The sequence below is a fragment of the Notechis scutatus genome, chromosome 1, assembly GCF_049901735.1.
Source record: "Notechis scutatus isolate UNSWTSFEM ecotype Mainland chromosome 1, rNotScu1.2, whole genome shotgun sequence".
NCBI lineage: Eukaryota > Metazoa > Chordata > Lepidosauria > Squamata > Elapidae > Notechis > Notechis scutatus.
Window position 1 is genome coordinate 42,733,602 of NC_142009.1, and position 18,156 is coordinate 42,751,757.

At 38.3% G+C, this 18,156-nt stretch overlaps 1 protein-coding gene across 2 annotated transcripts in view; it reads right to left on the minus strand.

Moving 5' to 3' along the window:
- Positions 1 to 240: 240 nt before the first annotated feature.
- PEX6 (peroxisomal biogenesis factor 6) overlaps positions 241 to 18,156 on the minus strand; it is a 28,275-nt gene continuing 10,359 nt past the window's right edge. Inside the window, exons 7-17 of one of the 2 annotated variants that reach the window (XM_026684088.2) lie at positions 17,089 to 17,297; positions 16,240 to 16,432; positions 15,205 to 15,281; positions 14,048 to 14,180; positions 13,230 to 13,435; positions 13,083 to 13,144; positions 8,327 to 8,435; positions 3,049 to 3,165; positions 2,258 to 2,335; positions 1,681 to 1,820; positions 241 to 733 (exon numbers count right to left, since the gene is read on the minus strand). In XM_026684088.2, the coding sequence (XP_026539873.2) occupies positions 600 to 733; positions 1,681 to 1,820; positions 2,258 to 2,335; positions 3,049 to 3,165; positions 8,327 to 8,435; positions 13,083 to 13,144; positions 13,230 to 13,435; positions 14,048 to 14,180; positions 15,205 to 15,281; positions 16,240 to 16,432; positions 17,089 to 17,297 (1,458 nt within the window). In that variant the 3' untranslated portion in view covers positions 241 to 599. Of the gene's footprint in view, positions 734 to 1,680; positions 1,821 to 2,257; positions 2,336 to 3,048; positions 3,166 to 8,326; positions 8,436 to 13,082; positions 13,145 to 13,229; positions 13,436 to 14,047; positions 14,184 to 15,204; positions 15,282 to 16,239; positions 16,433 to 17,088; positions 17,298 to 18,156 lie in introns of both variants that reach the window. The other variant, XM_026684079.2, reaches the window with a different exon arrangement.

Here is an 18,156-nt window from a genome sequence, read left to right on the forward strand (position 1 = left end):
TCCAAAGGTTAGAAAATTCTCAAAACTACTTCTGAGAGAAGCCAGCATGTGATCAGCTGCAGAAACTATTGCAATCATATTTTATCAGTTGTTGCCCTCTGGAACAATAGTACTTAAAATCTGGCCACTACCGATTCTCTCAATTTTAAACCCAGAAAGAAACACACACACACACATACACATATTGTATTTCACATTTATGAGAAATGATAAGATTCTCACTTAGTGAATTAGATAGCATTTTTGTTTTCCAGATAAAGCAAAACAGCCTTTATTTAAATACATTTAAATACTTAAGTCATTTCCCTCATAATTCAAAGGGTCATTAGAGGGCCTATGATTTCCTATCTGATGCTGATCACTTTATAGATGCAATGGTCCCAAGTATGAATGAAGAATAATTTGCAACACATCCTGTGCATCTGAACATCAGTTTCAGGTCCATGCCTTGAACTCACATTTCTAACTCATCTGACTCCACACGATTGTGACTAAGTCATCACTATTTCTTTTAATAAGAACAATGTTCTCATGGCAGCTTTTATTCTGTACTTCTGGGGTTATATGAAAATTTCTTTTTTGGTCATGTCTGTTTCAAATCAAGCAGCAAATTTCTGCTGGATCAATGTATATCTAAGTAGCTCCATTTCAGAAACAGAAGGCTGTAGCCTTGTTGCAGCTTGTATGAAATCGTCCATGGTAAGAGTAAATTCTGAGCTTTCAGTATCCAGACCTGGAATAAAAGTAAAATGATTTAAATTAAAATTAAAATCCTTTTGGACATATCATATAGTGTATGTTGCTCCTGGCTAGCCAATGATAAATATATATATCATTTATTTATAAAAAAAATCAGTGCTGGTCTAAACATGGTTCCTTTGCTCATGCTTAAGTCTATAGGTGTTGTCTCTTATCATATGACTTATTCACTCATGCCTTACATCAAACAGGATATCAATTCAGTATTTCCCTAAAGAAGCCAGTAACTTTTAAAAGATCAGTAAAAGCTTAACCTGTAGTAGTAATAGAAAAACAATATGCGGTAATGAAAGATAACTAGTAAATATGCTACAGTTCAGAAATAACGGATATGATTCAATACATTTGTTCTTCAAAGCTTTAAAATTAAAGTGTGTTGCCTGCTTCTACGTGCCAGCCTTCATGTATACCAGAGAACCAATTACACATTTTCCTAATTTCTAGCAATGGAAATTTATTTTGAATAACAGCATTTATTTGGAGATAATCACAATCCAATTTTCTGGTCTACTATTGAACAATAGAGGTTTTTTTTCTGCTTTCAAAAAACTATTTGATTTATGTGGCTGCCCATCTCACAGCCACAACTTTGAGCAGAATTATAACCAGCAACTAGAACAATAACCCAAATGATAAATGTCTGAGATTGCAAAAAAGCTCCACATTCCTGGCTGGAGAATTCTGGGAGTTGAAGTTCACAAGTCTTAAAAGTTGTCAAGTTTGGGGACCCCTGCCATGGGGAATAGCCAGGACTTTAGTGTTATGCGAAAGGCTAACAGGATTGGAGACATCTGGATGTCTACACAGAATGCAACCTTTGTAAAACACTGACCTTTTAACCTGTGTCTATTATTTACATACATACATACATGTTTTAAATCAAGCTAATTAACATTTGAGCCTTCTAGCTTTGTTCCTTACCTTCTTCTATCCATTCCACTTTTCTTCTGATAGCAAACATCATGGCATCTGAGCAGAGTGCATACAAGTCTGCTCCTGTTAACTGTGCAGGGCATCTATCTAAGACACTAGGGAGATTCACAGCTGGGTCCAGTTTAAACCTATCCCAAAAGGATATCGCCAAGGGTTTTAATGTCATAGAAAAAAGAAATGCAATCAGAATATAATTTTGGAAATTGGGCAGAAATGTTTTATAAAACATGGCTTCATGTGTATAACATTCTTTAAATGTTGTAGTTAATTTAAAATATTATTGAGTTAAAACTCATAAGCCAGAACAGGCAGCAAATAATGTTCATAAGTATCATTTATTCACAATCCTCAAGAACAAGTGTTAGAGCATCATTTAACCCATACACATGGGTTATGTGCATACTGATATTAAATACATATTGAGGGTAGTGCTGTTCTCTTAGCAGATTTATCTTTAACAGCTGAATATCTAGTTCAGTTACAATAATTAGTAAAGGTACACATTTTTCTCAAGAATTGTAATTGGTACTGTTATGCATTATAATAAGCAAAAACAGGCACTTACTTTCTGGTGATGGCACTTAGTACTTGCAGCTGGGAATCTCGGTCTTCATTTATCCCTACATAAACCAATTTATCAAATCTGCCAGGGATACAAAAATATTTTTTGCCATTAAAATAAGGCAGCCATCTTCCATATTATGCACTCAAATCATATATCAATACCTATCACCTAACAATTTGTCCTTAGATTGATTTAACTAGTTTTTATTCAATATATTAGTATGAATTGTACAACTTCATGTGCTTCACATCTATAAAATATTTGTGTATATTAAACATGAAACAGAATTGCCATAATACAATAATATTCTCCATTTTCAGTACTCTTCCAGCATCCCCAATAAATCTTTAGATTCCTAATATAACCTGACCTCCTGCATCACCAAGTGTATTTATATATTGTGTTAATATTTATTTATTTTAAATATATATATATAGCGCCACGCTTCTACCAATGGAACACAGGATTCCCAAAGTATCACAGAATATTCTTAGAAAAAACACCCACTATAGCATTATTTATTTTATTAACACATCCAACAAAATAATCAGTAAAATTTATCTAAAGGAAGCACCTCAATTTTTAGCCTTTGGGGCAATTAAATGTTGTGTTTGCAGATCTAAGGATAGGAATACTATCTTAACCCTAAGTTTTTTCATAACAAAAACACCAAAATTAAGTATAATGAAAAAGGTAAGTTGAATCCCATGTTTATCTAGTTTTACCCAAAATACTTTTAAAAGATTTGTGGTTATAATGGCAGACAGAGACATTTATGATGTGAACCTTACCTGCCTGGCCTAAGTAAAGCTGAATCCAGCAGATCAGGTCTGTTTGTAGCTCCAATAACAAATACATCTTGAGAAGAGTGAAGCCCATCCAGTTCTGCTAGTAACTGAGATACAACTCTACCAAGGGAAACATTTTAATATGCTGCCATCAATCTTTGTGGATTCACTGAACTGGGTAACTCAGCAGATACACAAATATCTTTTTAAGGCATGTAAGCCAGATTCAAAATATAGTAGTAACATAAATACAATGAACACATAAAATACCAAGACCTCAAAAGCAATTCATACAGGCAAAATATATTTATTCAAAGCATTGTACATTGTACTATTTAGTATATATCAAGGTAGTTTACCAGGATACAGCAAAACACAAGATTACTAAAAATACAATGGTACAAATAGTCTTTACTTAATGACTAATTGGGACAGGGATTTTCTGTTGCTAAGTAAAGCGGTTAACTGAAAGGTCATGTGATAGCAACAGTTAGTGACAGCAGTTTCGGTCGTCCCAATTGCAGTTGTTAGGAAAGGACCTCATGCTTCTGCCCTGCACAAACTGCCAGCTCTACCCCATGGCTCCTCTCCAGCCAGGCCCAGCAACCTCCCTTTGGTAGACAAAGCTCCTACACTTGCTGTGCTCAGCTGACTTTCACCATCTTCATCCCACTGTTGGATCAAGGCACAATGCAAGGGTGCAGTGCTGGGAGTTTGTGGCAAGTAGAACAGAGTGGTGGAGCCTCATCTCCCAAAGGAAGCGTGTTGAGCCTGGTTAGAGAAGAGGCAGGGTAGTGGCATGAGTACTGGCTCGCCAAGCCAAGGCGTCAACACTGCCAGCCAACTGCCAAGAGCTGCCAATTTCACCCAGTGAGCCAGTATCTGTATCATTGCCCTTCCTCCTCCATCGGCTCCATCCTGCTGCCTCCTCCCAGAGCCTAGATCCTGGGCCAGCAGTGGGAGAAAGAAGACAATGAAGGTCAGCTGAGAAATGGTGGGATGTGGAAGGGGTAGGTGGTAGATGTAGAATGCCAAGAGGACAGAGTTGAGGGGAGATGTGGGTAGGGGGAGTTGAAGAACATGCTGTAGTCATAAATGTAGGCCAGTTGCTAGGTGCCTAAATGTTCATGATGTGACTATGGGGTAGGGGGTGTGCTGCAACAGGCATAATTTCAAAGGTCGTAACTACCATTTGTTCAACATTATCATAACTTCAGATAGTCATTGATGCATGGTGATTAAACAAGGACTACATGTAAAATAAAGTGACTCTACAAACTCTGTGCCTCTGTGATTGGAGGAGGAACTAAGGACATAAAAAGTGTATCCATTTGCTGCATATAGCCTTGGAACTCCAGGCTGCCTCTGGCCTGTTCATAGGACACTATCCTAATGATCATCCCAGCATAAGTGGTCCCTTATTTTGCAATGTCCATGTTCTCTTTCAAACAGCAGCCAAGAATTAACATGAAATAATTTTGTTAATGTTTGGAGGTGAATTCAGAAATCCTGGAGATCAATATTTCTATTCGTTAGATATCCAAAAGTTGTGAAATGTGACCGTGCATTACAGCATTGTTACAAATGTCCAGCTTAAGAATTATTGTTAGGTATTACCTTATATGTATGTGCAATATATGCACCAACCAATACTGATTGGAGAAAGAAAATTGGTTCAAAATACAGATGCCTAGCTATTAAAAATTGTTTCTGAAGAACCAAACTTATTTTAGCAAAGCTTAAATATTTACAAGTTTTGTGATACTTATTCTTTGCTGCTAAATCTGCTATTTGCTTTATTAAACAGGCTACAATATAGGTATTAATTTCAACCTCACTGGAAGCCAGCATTTGGTAGAAAGAATAATGAATATACTGTATTTCAACACATTTTAACATGTTCACATGATCTAGACCAGGGCTGTCCAACCTTGGCAACTTTAAGACTTGTGGACTTCAACTCCCAGAATTCCTCAGCCAGCAAAGCTTTGCTGGCTGAGGAATTCTGGGAGTTGAAGTCCACAAGTCTTAAAGTTGCCAAGGTTGGATACCCCTGATCTAGATCTAGGGTCAGGCACAAAGCATATGTGCATAATGAAATAGATACCCCTGCATTTTCAGCATGTATCACCACTTTTTTAAAAAATATATTTTTATTAAGTTTCTTTTGTTACATCGTAAAACATCATAGTTTTACATCGCAAAACATCATAGTAAAACATCAACAACGTTCTTGGCATCTATACAGGTTTTTGGTTTAAATATAATAATACATTATATTACATTTGTCTACTACTAAATAATAGCTTTAACTATAATTACTATTCTTATATCTTTATATAATTTACAAAATTTTGTTTTACTTTCTTAAGGATTGTTTCAATTAAAATTTTGGTCTCCTTAGTTCTGTTTGTTAGCCATTTATACCAATTATTCCAAATTGAAAAGAATTCAGAGTCGTCTTTTTCTTTCAAATTTCATTGTTAGCATATTCATCTCAGCACTTTCTGTTACTTTGTGTATTATTAGTTCTTCATTAGGGGTATTTGGTGTTTTCCATACCTGCGCAAAGGCTATTCTGGCGGCTGTTGTAATATATAACAGTATGTGTTTTACTTCTTTCGGTAATCTTTCTTTGATTATTCCCAAAAGGAAGGTTTCCAGTTTGAGCTCAATCTGGTACCCAGTGATCTCTTGCAACCAATTTTTAATTTGAATCCAGTAAGTCCTGGCCTCGGGGCATAACCACCACATGTGATAAAATGTACCATCAACTTTTTTTACATTTCCAACATTTGGGACTCATGTTGGCATAGATTTTTGCCAATCTCGTTGGAACTAAATGCCATCTATAAAACATTTTATACATATTTTCTTTGTATGCTGCAGATACCGTTAACTTATAATTTATGTTCCACATTTTCTCCCATTCCTCTAATTCTATAGTATATCTAAAATTCTGTGCCCATACAATCATTGTGCTTTTGATTATTTTCTCTTCTATTTGAAATCTAATAAATATTTGTATAGTTTAGTTATAAATTTTTGTTCCGGTCCCATTAATATTTTATCTAATCAGTTCTGCCCTTTGTCAAATCTAAAATCTTTTAAATCTTTTTTATATTTATTTTGAATTTGCAAATATGGCCACCAGTAGATTATAATTCCATTTTCCTTCAGTTCTTGGTTTGATTTTAATTTCCCTTGACTATCTAATAATTCTTCATAGCTTACCATTTTCCGTAGGTCTAATCTATTTGGATGGATTATGGCTTCCATGGTTGACAGCCATCGTGGGATTTCCATATAGTGTTTGCCTTTGATTTTTTTCCAAGTTGTAATAAATGAATCTCTTACTAAGTGTTGATTGAAATAAGTATGTACATTACTTTTGTTATCCCACAAAAATGCATGCCAACCTATCAGGAGGTCATGTCCTTCTAATGTTAAGATTCTCTTGTCTCTTAATTTAACCCAATCCTTAATCCAACTCAACACCGCTGTCTGGTAATAAAGCTCCCATTCTGGTAGCCCAAGACCGCCTCTGCTCCTATCATCTTGTAATAATTTCATTTTGATACGTGGCTGCTTGCCCAACCAGACAAACTTGGATGCCATTTTATTTATTTCTATAAAGAAAGATTTCCCTAATTTAATTGGAATCATTTGGAATAGATATAGTAGTTTTGGTAGAGTATTCATTTTCAGCGTTGCTATTCTTCCTAATATAGACAGTTTCAATTTGGCCCATAATTCCAATTATTTTCTGATTTGCTTAATCAGATTAACATAATTGTTCTCTTTTAGTGATGAGCATCTGGCTGAGATCCAAATTCCCAGGTATTTCACCTTTTTTACTATTTGCAGTCCCATTATAATTTCTAATTCTACTTTCTGTTTTGTTATACAGTTTTTGACTATCATTGTTTTATTTTAAGTCCTGCCACTTCCCCAAATTTTTCTATTTGTTGCAACAATATTGGTCCCGAATTCATTGGATCTTCCACTATAAATACCAAATCATCGGCAAATGCCTGAACTTTATATTCCTCATTTCTAATTTTAATTCCACAAATCTCTGGATTTTGTCTGGTTGCAGCTAGCAACACTTCTAAAGACAAGATAAATAACAAAGGCGATAATGAATACTCTTGTCTCACTCCTTTTGCAATTTCAAAATCTTCAGTGCGATTTCCATTTAATAATATACTTGCTTTTGGATTTGAGTATATTTCTTGTAATGTTTTTTCTATATTAGTACCAAAATTCAACTTTTTAATTTGATATAACATGAATTTCCAATTAAGATTATCAAATGCTTTTTGCGCATCTAAGAAAATTAAGGCTGCCTGTTTTTCTGGGTGAGCTTCGTAGTATTCAATCGAATTTAGTACTGTCCTAATATTGTTTTTGATTTGTCTATTTGGCAGGAAACCATTCTGGTCTGTATGTATAAGTTCACTCAAAATTGGTTTCATTCTTTCTGCCAATATTGTCATAAATATCTTATAATCCGTATTTAGCAACGAGATTGGCCTACAGTTCGTAATTAGTTGTTGATCAGTGCCATCTTTTGCAATTAAGGAGATGTATGCCTTGGACCTCGGTAGTCTAGCTTGCGTTAATGCCTCATTATATAGTTCCAGTAATATTGGTTCAAATATTTCAGTTAAATTTTTATATAGTTCACCTGGTGTTTTATTATTTTTTTGTTTTTGTATCGCCTTTTGTAACTCTGTTAGTGTAATTTCTTTATTAAATGTTTCTCTGTTTTCTTCTGAGATTGGGCTCAGAACATTTCCTTCCAAGTAATATCTGATGTTTTCTTCCATAACTTCTTTTTGCTTATAAAGCTCGCCAAAATACCTTTGCACAATTCTTTTTCTCCTCCATCCGATAATACACTGTCCCTTCCTCACCCTAAGTTGCTGAATTAATCTTTTCTCTTTCTCTATTTTTAATTTATGGGACAACCACCTTCCTGGTTTATTTGCTGATTCAAAGAAATTATGTTTAAGAGTTTTTAAGTTATGTGCATTTTCCTCAATATCTATCAAATTTAGTTCATGTCTAATCATCCCTGTTTCTTTCTTAGCGTATCACCACTTTTTATGGACTGCCTGCCAAAAACACTATATTGAGTACAGACAGGGAAATGTTTTGTGCATATGTGAATATTTTAATGTTTTCACAAAGTGAGTTAGGGAGGCTGCTTGTAAAAACAGTACTGAGCAAATCAAAACAGGAAGCTAATAGTTCATTATTAACAAGCAGTCCTTACCTGTCCATCACACCCTGTGAATCACCACTTCGTCCACGACTGGGGGCCAATGAATCAAGTTCATCAAAAAAGATAATGCAGGGAGCAGCTGATCTAGCTCTGGCAAACACTGAGGAAAGAGATAGAGATACAAATCAGGTTGCATATTCACATTAAAGCCAGCAACAAATATATTAATTATAAAAGATAAACTATTCTGCCACCCAGACAGGGATGCACATTAGGACACATGCTGTGATTGTAAACATGGGAAGATCAGACTTGGCCACAGAATGTCTGAAAAATAGACATGGAGACGGGCCCTTCGATTGGCCCACCTCAGATGACTAATAGACCCAAAAGTGTTCCAGAGACAGCTTGGAGTATTTCTCAAAGATCTGATGGGAGGGTTCAGCCAAGGCGCATGGAATTGGCAGGTGTTTGGGGCCTTGGATCATATTCTGCCTATGTGGCCTATTCCTATATGCCAATCCTGGGATATGCCTTGTCTTGCTGAGGGGCTCTGGGACATGAAATGCTAAAACGGATGCCTGAAGCATCATTGGAGGAAGACTCAAACTGAATCAGAGCAGCCCTTGGCAAGAGCCATATTCATATTAAGATATATTAATATTCCTCCACCTTATTGCATCCATCAACAGCCATCCACCAGCTCTGTTTAGAATAACTTAGCTCCTATTGGGTAGAGAAGGCCCCTTGAAATATCTGCTGAATCACTGTGAGGATTATTGATTGCACTTGTTGATAACTTGTAGCAGAGATGGAACGGAGGTGGTACATCCATCCCTGTGCTCCTTGACCTCTCGGCTGCTTTTAATACCATTAACCAAGTATCCTTGTAAGCCAGCTTTATGGGTTGGGGATTGATAGCACTATTTTATGGTCATTCTTTTCCTTTCTCTGGACTCTGTTCCAATCATTGTTGGCTGAGTTCACTTCCCAAGCCCCTTCTGGGTCAGGTGCCACAGGGTTTCACATTCTCTCTCTCTCTTTACATGAAACTACTGGGTGAGGTAATTACTAATTTGGAATTATCAGTACACTAAAAATAACTAATTGTATCTTTCAATCCCAGGCTTGACAAGTGAGGCTGTTGAGATTCTGTCCCGGTGCCTAGAGACTGCCGATTTGGATAGGGAGGAACTGTCTTTGACTAAATTCTATGAAGACGGAGTGGCTGTGGGTATTTGGCCCACCCAAAACTCAGAATATTCCATCTTTGACCTTGAATGTGGTAGTACTTCCTCCTTCAATCTTGATGTACAATCATAGAATCTTCCTGTCCTCCCAACTTCTGCTTGAAAGCAGATAGCAACTACCATCATGAAGGCCTTTATCTGCTGCATCCATTGTGCCCTTTCCTAAATTGGGAGGTTTCTTAGGCAACACTGATTTCCTAATCACCTCATAGCTTGACTACTGCAACACAACCTACATAAGACTGCCCTTGAAGAGCATCTGGAAGTTTCAAATAGTCTGGAATGCAGTAGTGTGAGTTTGACGGGCATACCTCAGTATATGTGCAAAAGTATGTGGAAATGACCTTGAAGGAGGAAGGAAACAGATGCTGCTTAGACAATGGTCAGACAAGAGAGAGAGCCTGCAGTTGCTTAATGGTCAGAGAAAGGAAGAATCCACCCTAATTGGTAGACTATAAAAAGAACCTGCAGGAGATTTGTATTCTCAGACTTGCAGGGTTCTGTTAATGTAACCTTACAATAAAGTAGAACTAGCTTATCTGGTCATGTTTTCTGGCTGGTTTATCTGGAGGGCTGGCATCAATCTTGAAAGTCTGAAAGTACAAATCTCCCCTCTTCACTTTTTACAACTTGACCAATGGGGGTGGTGGTGTTTCTTCCTGAGTTTCTTTCTCTGACCATTAAGCAGTTGTGGGCTCCTCCACCTCTTTTTGGACCATTCCCTAGACAACAATGCTTCCCCTCATTCCTCAAGATCATTCCCATATACCATTACAGTATGCCTATGTATGTCATGTCCGTGTGCTTGATTCAGTTGCGATACAAGCTGCTACAGGCACTCACATGCTTCCTCCCCCGCCAGCTATTCTACCTAGGATCACTGCATCTTGCCAAAGTGTGTGACTAATGAGCAAGCAGCAATATGCTGAACTTACCAGCAAGGTTCGACCACAGCTGTGCACATTCAGCAGAGAGAGTATTTTAGCTGCAAACAAATTATGATCTTTGCTAGAAGCAACTCCAGCATCTGGCTTGCCTATTGTGACACTTGGAATCTAGTTCTTTCCCATCCTGGCTTGTTACTAACCATGACCCCTCAATCTGGAAATCTTTGGCTTCACTTTGGACTACTTGACTTGGAAAAGTGGATTGCTCAGTTAAGTCTTATCTACAGTTAACTGCTTTTACTGCCACCTTGCTGTTGGGATTTACAGAAGCAAGTCTTTCTCTTAATACTCTATTACCCTAGGAACTGAATCTGGTTTCTGAAGGGGCACTAAAGTGAAAATGTAATACCTCTACTTTGTGAGGTGCACTGTTTACCAGTTTGTTTCCAAGTGCATTTTAAAATACTGTTTTTTACCTATAAAACCCTATGTAGCATAGGGCCTGGTTATTTGAGGGGATGCTTATCTTCCATAGTCAATGGCTGCCAGTTTGACGGTGAAGGAGCTTTTGGCTCCTTCAATTAAATGCAATCTATTGGGATCCTGGAAATACACCTTCCCTGTAGAAGTATCTGTCTTCTGGAATGAGGTTACCCCCTAAAATTCAGGTGGCCCTTCTCTGGCTCTTTAATACTCTATTACCCTAGAACTGAATCTGGTTTCTGAAGGGCCCAAGATAAATTATCATCTTATTCTCATTTCTATTACAGTTGCTACTGATCTGCATAAAAAAGTACACTAGCTAAACATTGTTTCTATAAAATAAAATATGTATTGATTCTTCTTGGATAGTCTTGAAATCTATTTCCACATCTGAAAAAAATATTTACCCTATTTGCTGACTTGCCAGAGTACAGAATATGATCTACTCTATATGTGTAAAACTGCTGGGAAAGACTGCTATAGTTCCAAAATTTGGATAAGTGTGTGCACTTGCAAGATTATATACATGCATAAATGCAGTAGCCACAAAGATATGGATATTGTTTCAGGTTGGAGTGATTTGCAAGAATTATTTTCTATGTTAGCCTGGCTATAAAGCAGGGTGGGCAAACTTTTTGGCTCGGGGGCCGCATTCACTTTTAAAATTTGACAGACGGGCCAGGTCAGCACAAGATTTTTGGGAATTGCCCCCCTTCCCCCTTCTTCTCCTCCTTCCCCTCCCCTCGGAGGCCCCCTGAGTCAGGAGTTGCTACTGCCGGCACAGCTCCACGCGGCTCCAGTCCCACGTTGCCTCGGGAAGGGAAAGGCAAAAGGAAGAGCCGCGGCGGTGCTTTGCAACGGCAGCAACGGCACTGGAGGTTCAGGCTCAGCGGCTCCTGGTTTTGCCTTTCCTTCCCAAGGCAACATGGGACTGGAGCCGCGCGAGCTGCGCCGGTGGTAGCAACTCCTGACAGCCCCAGCTGGACACCTGAGCAGAGCCCGGGCAGAACTGCCTGTTGCTGCTGCGGGCGCTGCTGCGGGCGTCTGGCTGCCCAAGTAAAGAACCGCACCAGCTCAGGGCAACTGTGAGGAGCAAGAGGGGAGAGGCAGAGAAGGAGGCAGAGAAGGAGGAGAGCACCTGGCCAGTTGGGGAGGCTTCTTGTGCTGCCAGTTGGGGAGGCTTCTTCTCCGGCTCCACTCTGCTTCTCCAACATCCGGCGCTGCCCTGTTCTGTGCGCCGGCTGCTCGGACTTGCTGGGCCTGACACAGAACAGGGTGGCGCCGGATGTTGGAGAAGCAGAGCGGAGCCGGAGATCATTAGCCGCCTCTTTCGCAGCACCAGAAGAACAGGGTGGTGCCGGACCATTGGAGAAGCGGAGCAAAGCCGGAGATTAGTAGCTGCCTCTTTCGGCTCAGAAAGCTTCCCCCAACCAGCCGGCTGGTCTCTTCCTTCTCGCCATACAGAACAAACAGGCAGAGAAGGAGGAGAGCAGCTGGCCAGTTGGGGAGGCTTCTTGTGCTGCGAAGAGGCGGCTAATGATCTCCGGCTCCGCTCTGCTTCTCCAACATCCGCACCGCCCTGTTCTGTGCGCCGGCTGCTCGGACTTGCTGGGCCTGACACAGAACAGGGCGGCGCCGGATGTTGGAGAAGCAGAGCGAGCCGAGATCATTAGCCGCCTCTTCGCAACACAAGAAGAACAGGGTGGTGCCGGACCATTGGAGAAGCGGAGCAAAGCCGGAGATTAGTAGCTGCCTCTTTCGGCGCAGAAAGCTTCCCCCAGCCAGCCGGCTGGTCTCCTCCTTCTCTGCCTGTTTTTTCTGTATGGCCGAGGAGGAGGAGACCAGCTGAGAAGCATGCTGCCAGGCGGGGGCCACGCAGCGCAGGGCAACACGCCACCACCCAGCCCTGGCGAGGGAAAGCAGTGGGCGTTCCCGGGCGGTGGCCTTGGCCCCGCTACCAGGAAGCGGCTGCCCAGCTCCATGTTGTGTGTGCAATTTTTTAGCGGGCGTGGGTCTCTTTGGCCGGCCCCAATTTTTTTTCAGAGAGGAATATTTTTTTTTTAGAGGCGGGCCGTATTAAAATGACCAACGGGCCGGATGTGTCCGCGGGCCGTAGTTTGCCCACCCCTGCTATAAAGGAAGCTTCCCCACAGAACGAAGTCCTCCATGCTATGGCTTCACCCTTACCTTCACGAACATTTTCTTCACTCTGCCCAACATACATGCTAATTAGTTCAGGGCCCTTTACACTAAAATGAAAAAAAAAATACAGGGTTAATTATTCCAATAGTGCAATTGCCAAACTCTCCTGGCCACTTTTATCACAAAACCTACCTGAGGAAAGTCATAGTACATTCTGTTGCTACTGCTTTAGCTAGCAATGTCTTCCCTGTTCCAGGAGGACCATAGAGCAGAAGGCCAGAGCGGTGAAGGCCTAAAGACAATAACTCTGGGTGTTCTAATGGAAGCTGAATGGTGTCCAGGATTTCCTTTTTCACATTCTGAAGCCCTCCAATATCTTGCCAGAAGACAGAGGGAATCTGCAGGAGACAAAAGTCTTAAAACTTGCCGATGCTCTTACATGCCCAATCCCAAATCAAACTTTATGATACCTTCAAAGATCACAAGACATAATTTTTATTTCTACCGAGTCACAACTATTGCACACTACCCTATCTCTGCCTCTAAAAGACACCTCAAGATCTTTGAAGAGTAGTTTCCACATGAAATCTTTCATATTGTGGCTTTCATATCCTATTTTTCATACTTGCCAGCAATTCCCTTAAAATCAAAAAGTAAAGCAAATTTTAATAAAGGGCAGGAAAATTTATAGATAGCTGTTAATTTATTTTTTCCTATACTTTATAGCAAATTGCCTATTTTTCCTGTAATTGAACTCTTCTTTCAATTTTTAAAATTTATGATTAGCTTTTATATTGATTAAATTGCCCTTTTTGGCTCATTGCAACTATAACTCTAAAGTTTTATAAATATGTTACTGAGAGCCTAAAAACCCTCCAGTTTCTCTTTATTTTGAGAAGTACTCCATTTATTACAGCTATTCATCAAAACAGGATGAAATGTAAGCTTTGGTATGTTTCTTATATTTATTAGGGGGCTATACCTTGCCTTGTATTTATTAAGAGTCATACCTTTGGGGCTCCTACTGCCTGTGAATGGGCGTCGTGAAGTTTATCTAGTGCAACAATGAAATCTTCTGCTAGAAGAGGGAAACCAGCAGCATAAAAATCATATTCTTCCTCTTCATTTGGTCCCCCTGGGAAGCTGCTGAAGAAGGCACAGAAAGTTTCAGCAGTCCTAATGCTGCCCAAAGATGTCTCAAAGAAGGTTTTCCAAAAGGCATCTAGACTTTCTTGGTTTTTTTTCCCCTTTGAAAACGTTTTCAAAGAAAAAAAACCAAGAAAATCCAGCTTTGGGTCAACCATGACCTGGATGATTGAGAATCTCAATAAAAATAAACATGCTGCCCAAAGATGATTGGACAGATCCAGAAGTTCTCTAGAATAGAACTGGAAAATTACTGCACTGACATCCAATAAGACTGGTGTCATGTTCATTACAAGATGCCAAACAAGCATAAGATTACATTTCTTTGAATTTAGAAAGAAAAAGGTGTAATTTTCAAAGAAAATTGGTGTGAGTTAAGCATCCTCTTCAAAGCAATCAAGCATCCATGTCCCCAGAAGGTTCAGTGCAGCTTCTCTGAATACTTTCCCCAGCTGTCTGAGCCTCCATCTGCATTTCCTGAATCTATCACCCTGCCAGTGAAATGGCTAGGCAAAATATACTGTATATTAATGAGACAAATTTTGAAGCAATAAGAATTTGAGAAGGAATATTTCACTGGCATTTGCACATTTTGGGAGTGTCTCTTTCAAATGCTCAATTGTACAAGAGCAGACATATAACAGAAGGAGTTCTTCCCAAACTGTAGTAACCATTACTGTTACTGCAGCAACAGATCTAGGAACTATGGCTGCAAATAGGGACTGACAACAAAAAGAATGTAGAAGTTTATTTACATGCTTTGAAAGGTAGCATGTTTTTACCCTCAAATATACATTCAGTATAATGTTATCAAAGTCTGCTTAGTAAAATGTTAATAATAAAACTTGACATAAACAGGAAGTCAAATTCTTCCCTACTGCTACAAATAGTTTGAAAATTGATATCCCATTCCATCCACACTTAGTTTAAATGTGACATCCTAATGTGTCAAAAAAGACACATTTACATTTACAGTTACTATTTAAATATTCAGAATCCAGAAAATATTTTATTCCAGTACCTTGAATTCTGCATCCTTGTACAGGCAGCACGACTGCTGTGGGAAAGTAAAGCACAGAAATCTCCTAGAACAAAGCCCTGAAAACATGGATTAAAATATTGGTGCAGCAAGTCCCATGACAAATAGACAAAGAATTTTGAAAGGAATGGATGAAGATATTTCATTCTCTACATGGTAAAAGTAGTCTGTATGAATTGCTGTGTGAAAGCCAAAGTAAGTAATTTTTTTCTTTCCATTCTCCTAACGCATTGTGTGAGCATATAAATGAAATAACAAAGGTAATACTTATACCATTTGAAAGTACTTACAAAGGAAATAATAAAAAAGATGTCAATCTGCATGTCATTATTTCTAAGCCAACAAGGTCAAAGGTAAAAATTCTGAGAGCTAAAATCCACACATCTGGACTGCACTCTCTTGTAATTCAGGCTGTTTTATTCATCACTAACTTTCAGGGAGAACCTTTTTTTGTGTAAATGTTTATAATTATGGATTATATTTATTCATATATTAACAATTATTTGCAAATCACCTCTTATAATTCTATGAACTAAAAATAAATACAATAAAATAAATAAAAATATATAAAATAGACAGAAGCACAGTTTAAACTATAGGATATTATAATTATTAATATGATACTAAATATATTATAACACGTGACAGTTGTAATAAAACTGTTTAAAATTGTTGCTATCAATGGACTCATTTTACTATCTGAACACTGCTGTGAAGACGAACTTCACCTTTTTATATAAAAGTGTCAGAATAAAGACACATTTGACTTTAAGGGGCAATCTGTTCCAGAGAGGAATATTACCAAGAATGTTATTCTCTGGTCTTAACCCAAATCCTTTTTTTAATGGATACTCAGCCATCCTTCCCTGCTAAATTGTATGGGCAGGCAAATTCTATATGAAGAAGATAGTCCTAACGAGTTACAATAACCAAACCATCCTATGGCATTTTGAGATCTCAAATCTAGACCCCCCTTATTCTTTGTCTCTTCTAGCTTCTGCATTAAAATTCACTCACCGCACTCCGCTGGGCTAGCTTGGTCAGGCTTACTTCTTTGCCCAGTGAAAAATTCTGTGTTAGCATGTTAAGCATGTCCTTCCTCTGTTCTTCAGTTGGTGCTTCAATTTTCATCTCATGAAGGAATGCTGTTTGCACATCTGAAGGGACATCTGCAAGTTTGCTTGTTGTGCCTACCACCAGCACAGGATAACTGTTAAGAAACATAAAGATGTGCCATAAACATTTCATAGCTGCAGTATAGAAGCTAGGAAAGAAATACCATGGACTACTATACTTCATCCCAGTATTTACATGATTTGTGACATCATTTCTGTAGTTATAAAAGACCCAGACTAAGATACAGTAGAGAGATTTGGATTCAATTTGGCCTTAGGTTGCTTAGGGAGCCTTTGAATCAGTTTGAAAAATGGAATCATTTTCCAACTTCCCGAAACATGGTTAATCTTCCATTTTTGCATATACTTGGTTGAGTATAAAATTGAGTTTCTAGCAGATTTGGTTAGCATCTTTTAGGGTTTATTAGAAGAGAGAGAAATAGGGTGGCAATTCTATTATCCAATACACACAACTTTCTGCTAGATTTCTGAAATATTAAAACAATCATACATCTTCTATATAGTGGATTTGTCTGCATTCCTATTCACTATTTACAAAAATAAATTATACTAATGCCACATATTTTTCTACAATTATTTTTAAAATATTAGAATACTAAGAGTTAAAGCTATTAACTAAATTAGAGGGATGCTCTGTAGTAAAATCTCAGTTTTCAGCAATACTCTGAATAGTTACATTCATGGTAGAACCATAATGTTGTGAATTTTCCAGAGATGAAATAGTATATACCTAGTATTTATCTCTCTTTCCAAAAGAAGGTGCCTTAATGCAAGAATGACCCTGGAGTCTTCCCCAAATCCATCACGATCTCTTCCCAGCAGCTCTACATCTTTCATTAGCAGGACACAAGGGCTATAAAACTCAGCCTCTGAGAAGGCATTATGTAGTTTTACTTCTGTAGATCCACTTGTATCACCACACAAAGCAACACAATTCACCTAGCATGAAGTCAGATGGCAGAGATAAAGTAGATGCCGTGTAAAAAATGAAGATAAAACTGTAATAGTGGATTAGTTTCAATCAGTACAAAAACGTGTAGAAAATAAATAATTCCACCAAGTAAAATTAATAAAGTGTCTCATTTATAAAATTAACTGGTTCTACATTTGTATAGAGGTAAGCTATGCAACACAATTCAATAATAACAATTTGAAGTTTGAAACTTCACAAAGCTTACCTTCTCAGGGCATACTGCTATTTCAAGCATTTTGGAAACATTTTGAGTTTGGAAATGGATGTACTTGGAGCACATCCAAAATGTTTGGAATAGCAGTTACATTTTTTTAAAAATGAAAAATTCAGAAACTTGCAATTCTTTATACTCTAAATCAGTGGTCTTCAAACTTGACAGCTTTAAGACTTGTGGACTTCAACTTGCAGAATTCCTCCTCCAGTCATATTAGCTCAGGAATTCTGGGAGTTGAAGTCCACAAGTCTTAAACTTGCCAAGTTTGAAGAGCCTTGCTCTAAACACTTGAAATCAAAATGCTTTGCACATCACTAGCATATAATAATTATTTTCATGTACAAATTACTCCCATAAACAGCACAGAAGTATGCACACATACATTCCTTGTTTTTGAAGGAAACGAAAAGGATTTAGATGTGGGAGAGGAAAGGATTGCTGAACTGTATAAAGGAGAAAAGAGAAGAAAACTGAGTGTCAAGGAAAAGAGTTAAGAGGGATGGAATGGAAAGAAGGAAAAACCCTGAGAGGGCATTATTTAAAAAGGTAAGATTCTGCATACAAGCAGTGAAGTTGAAAAAAAATATCACCTGCACATAACATAAACAATT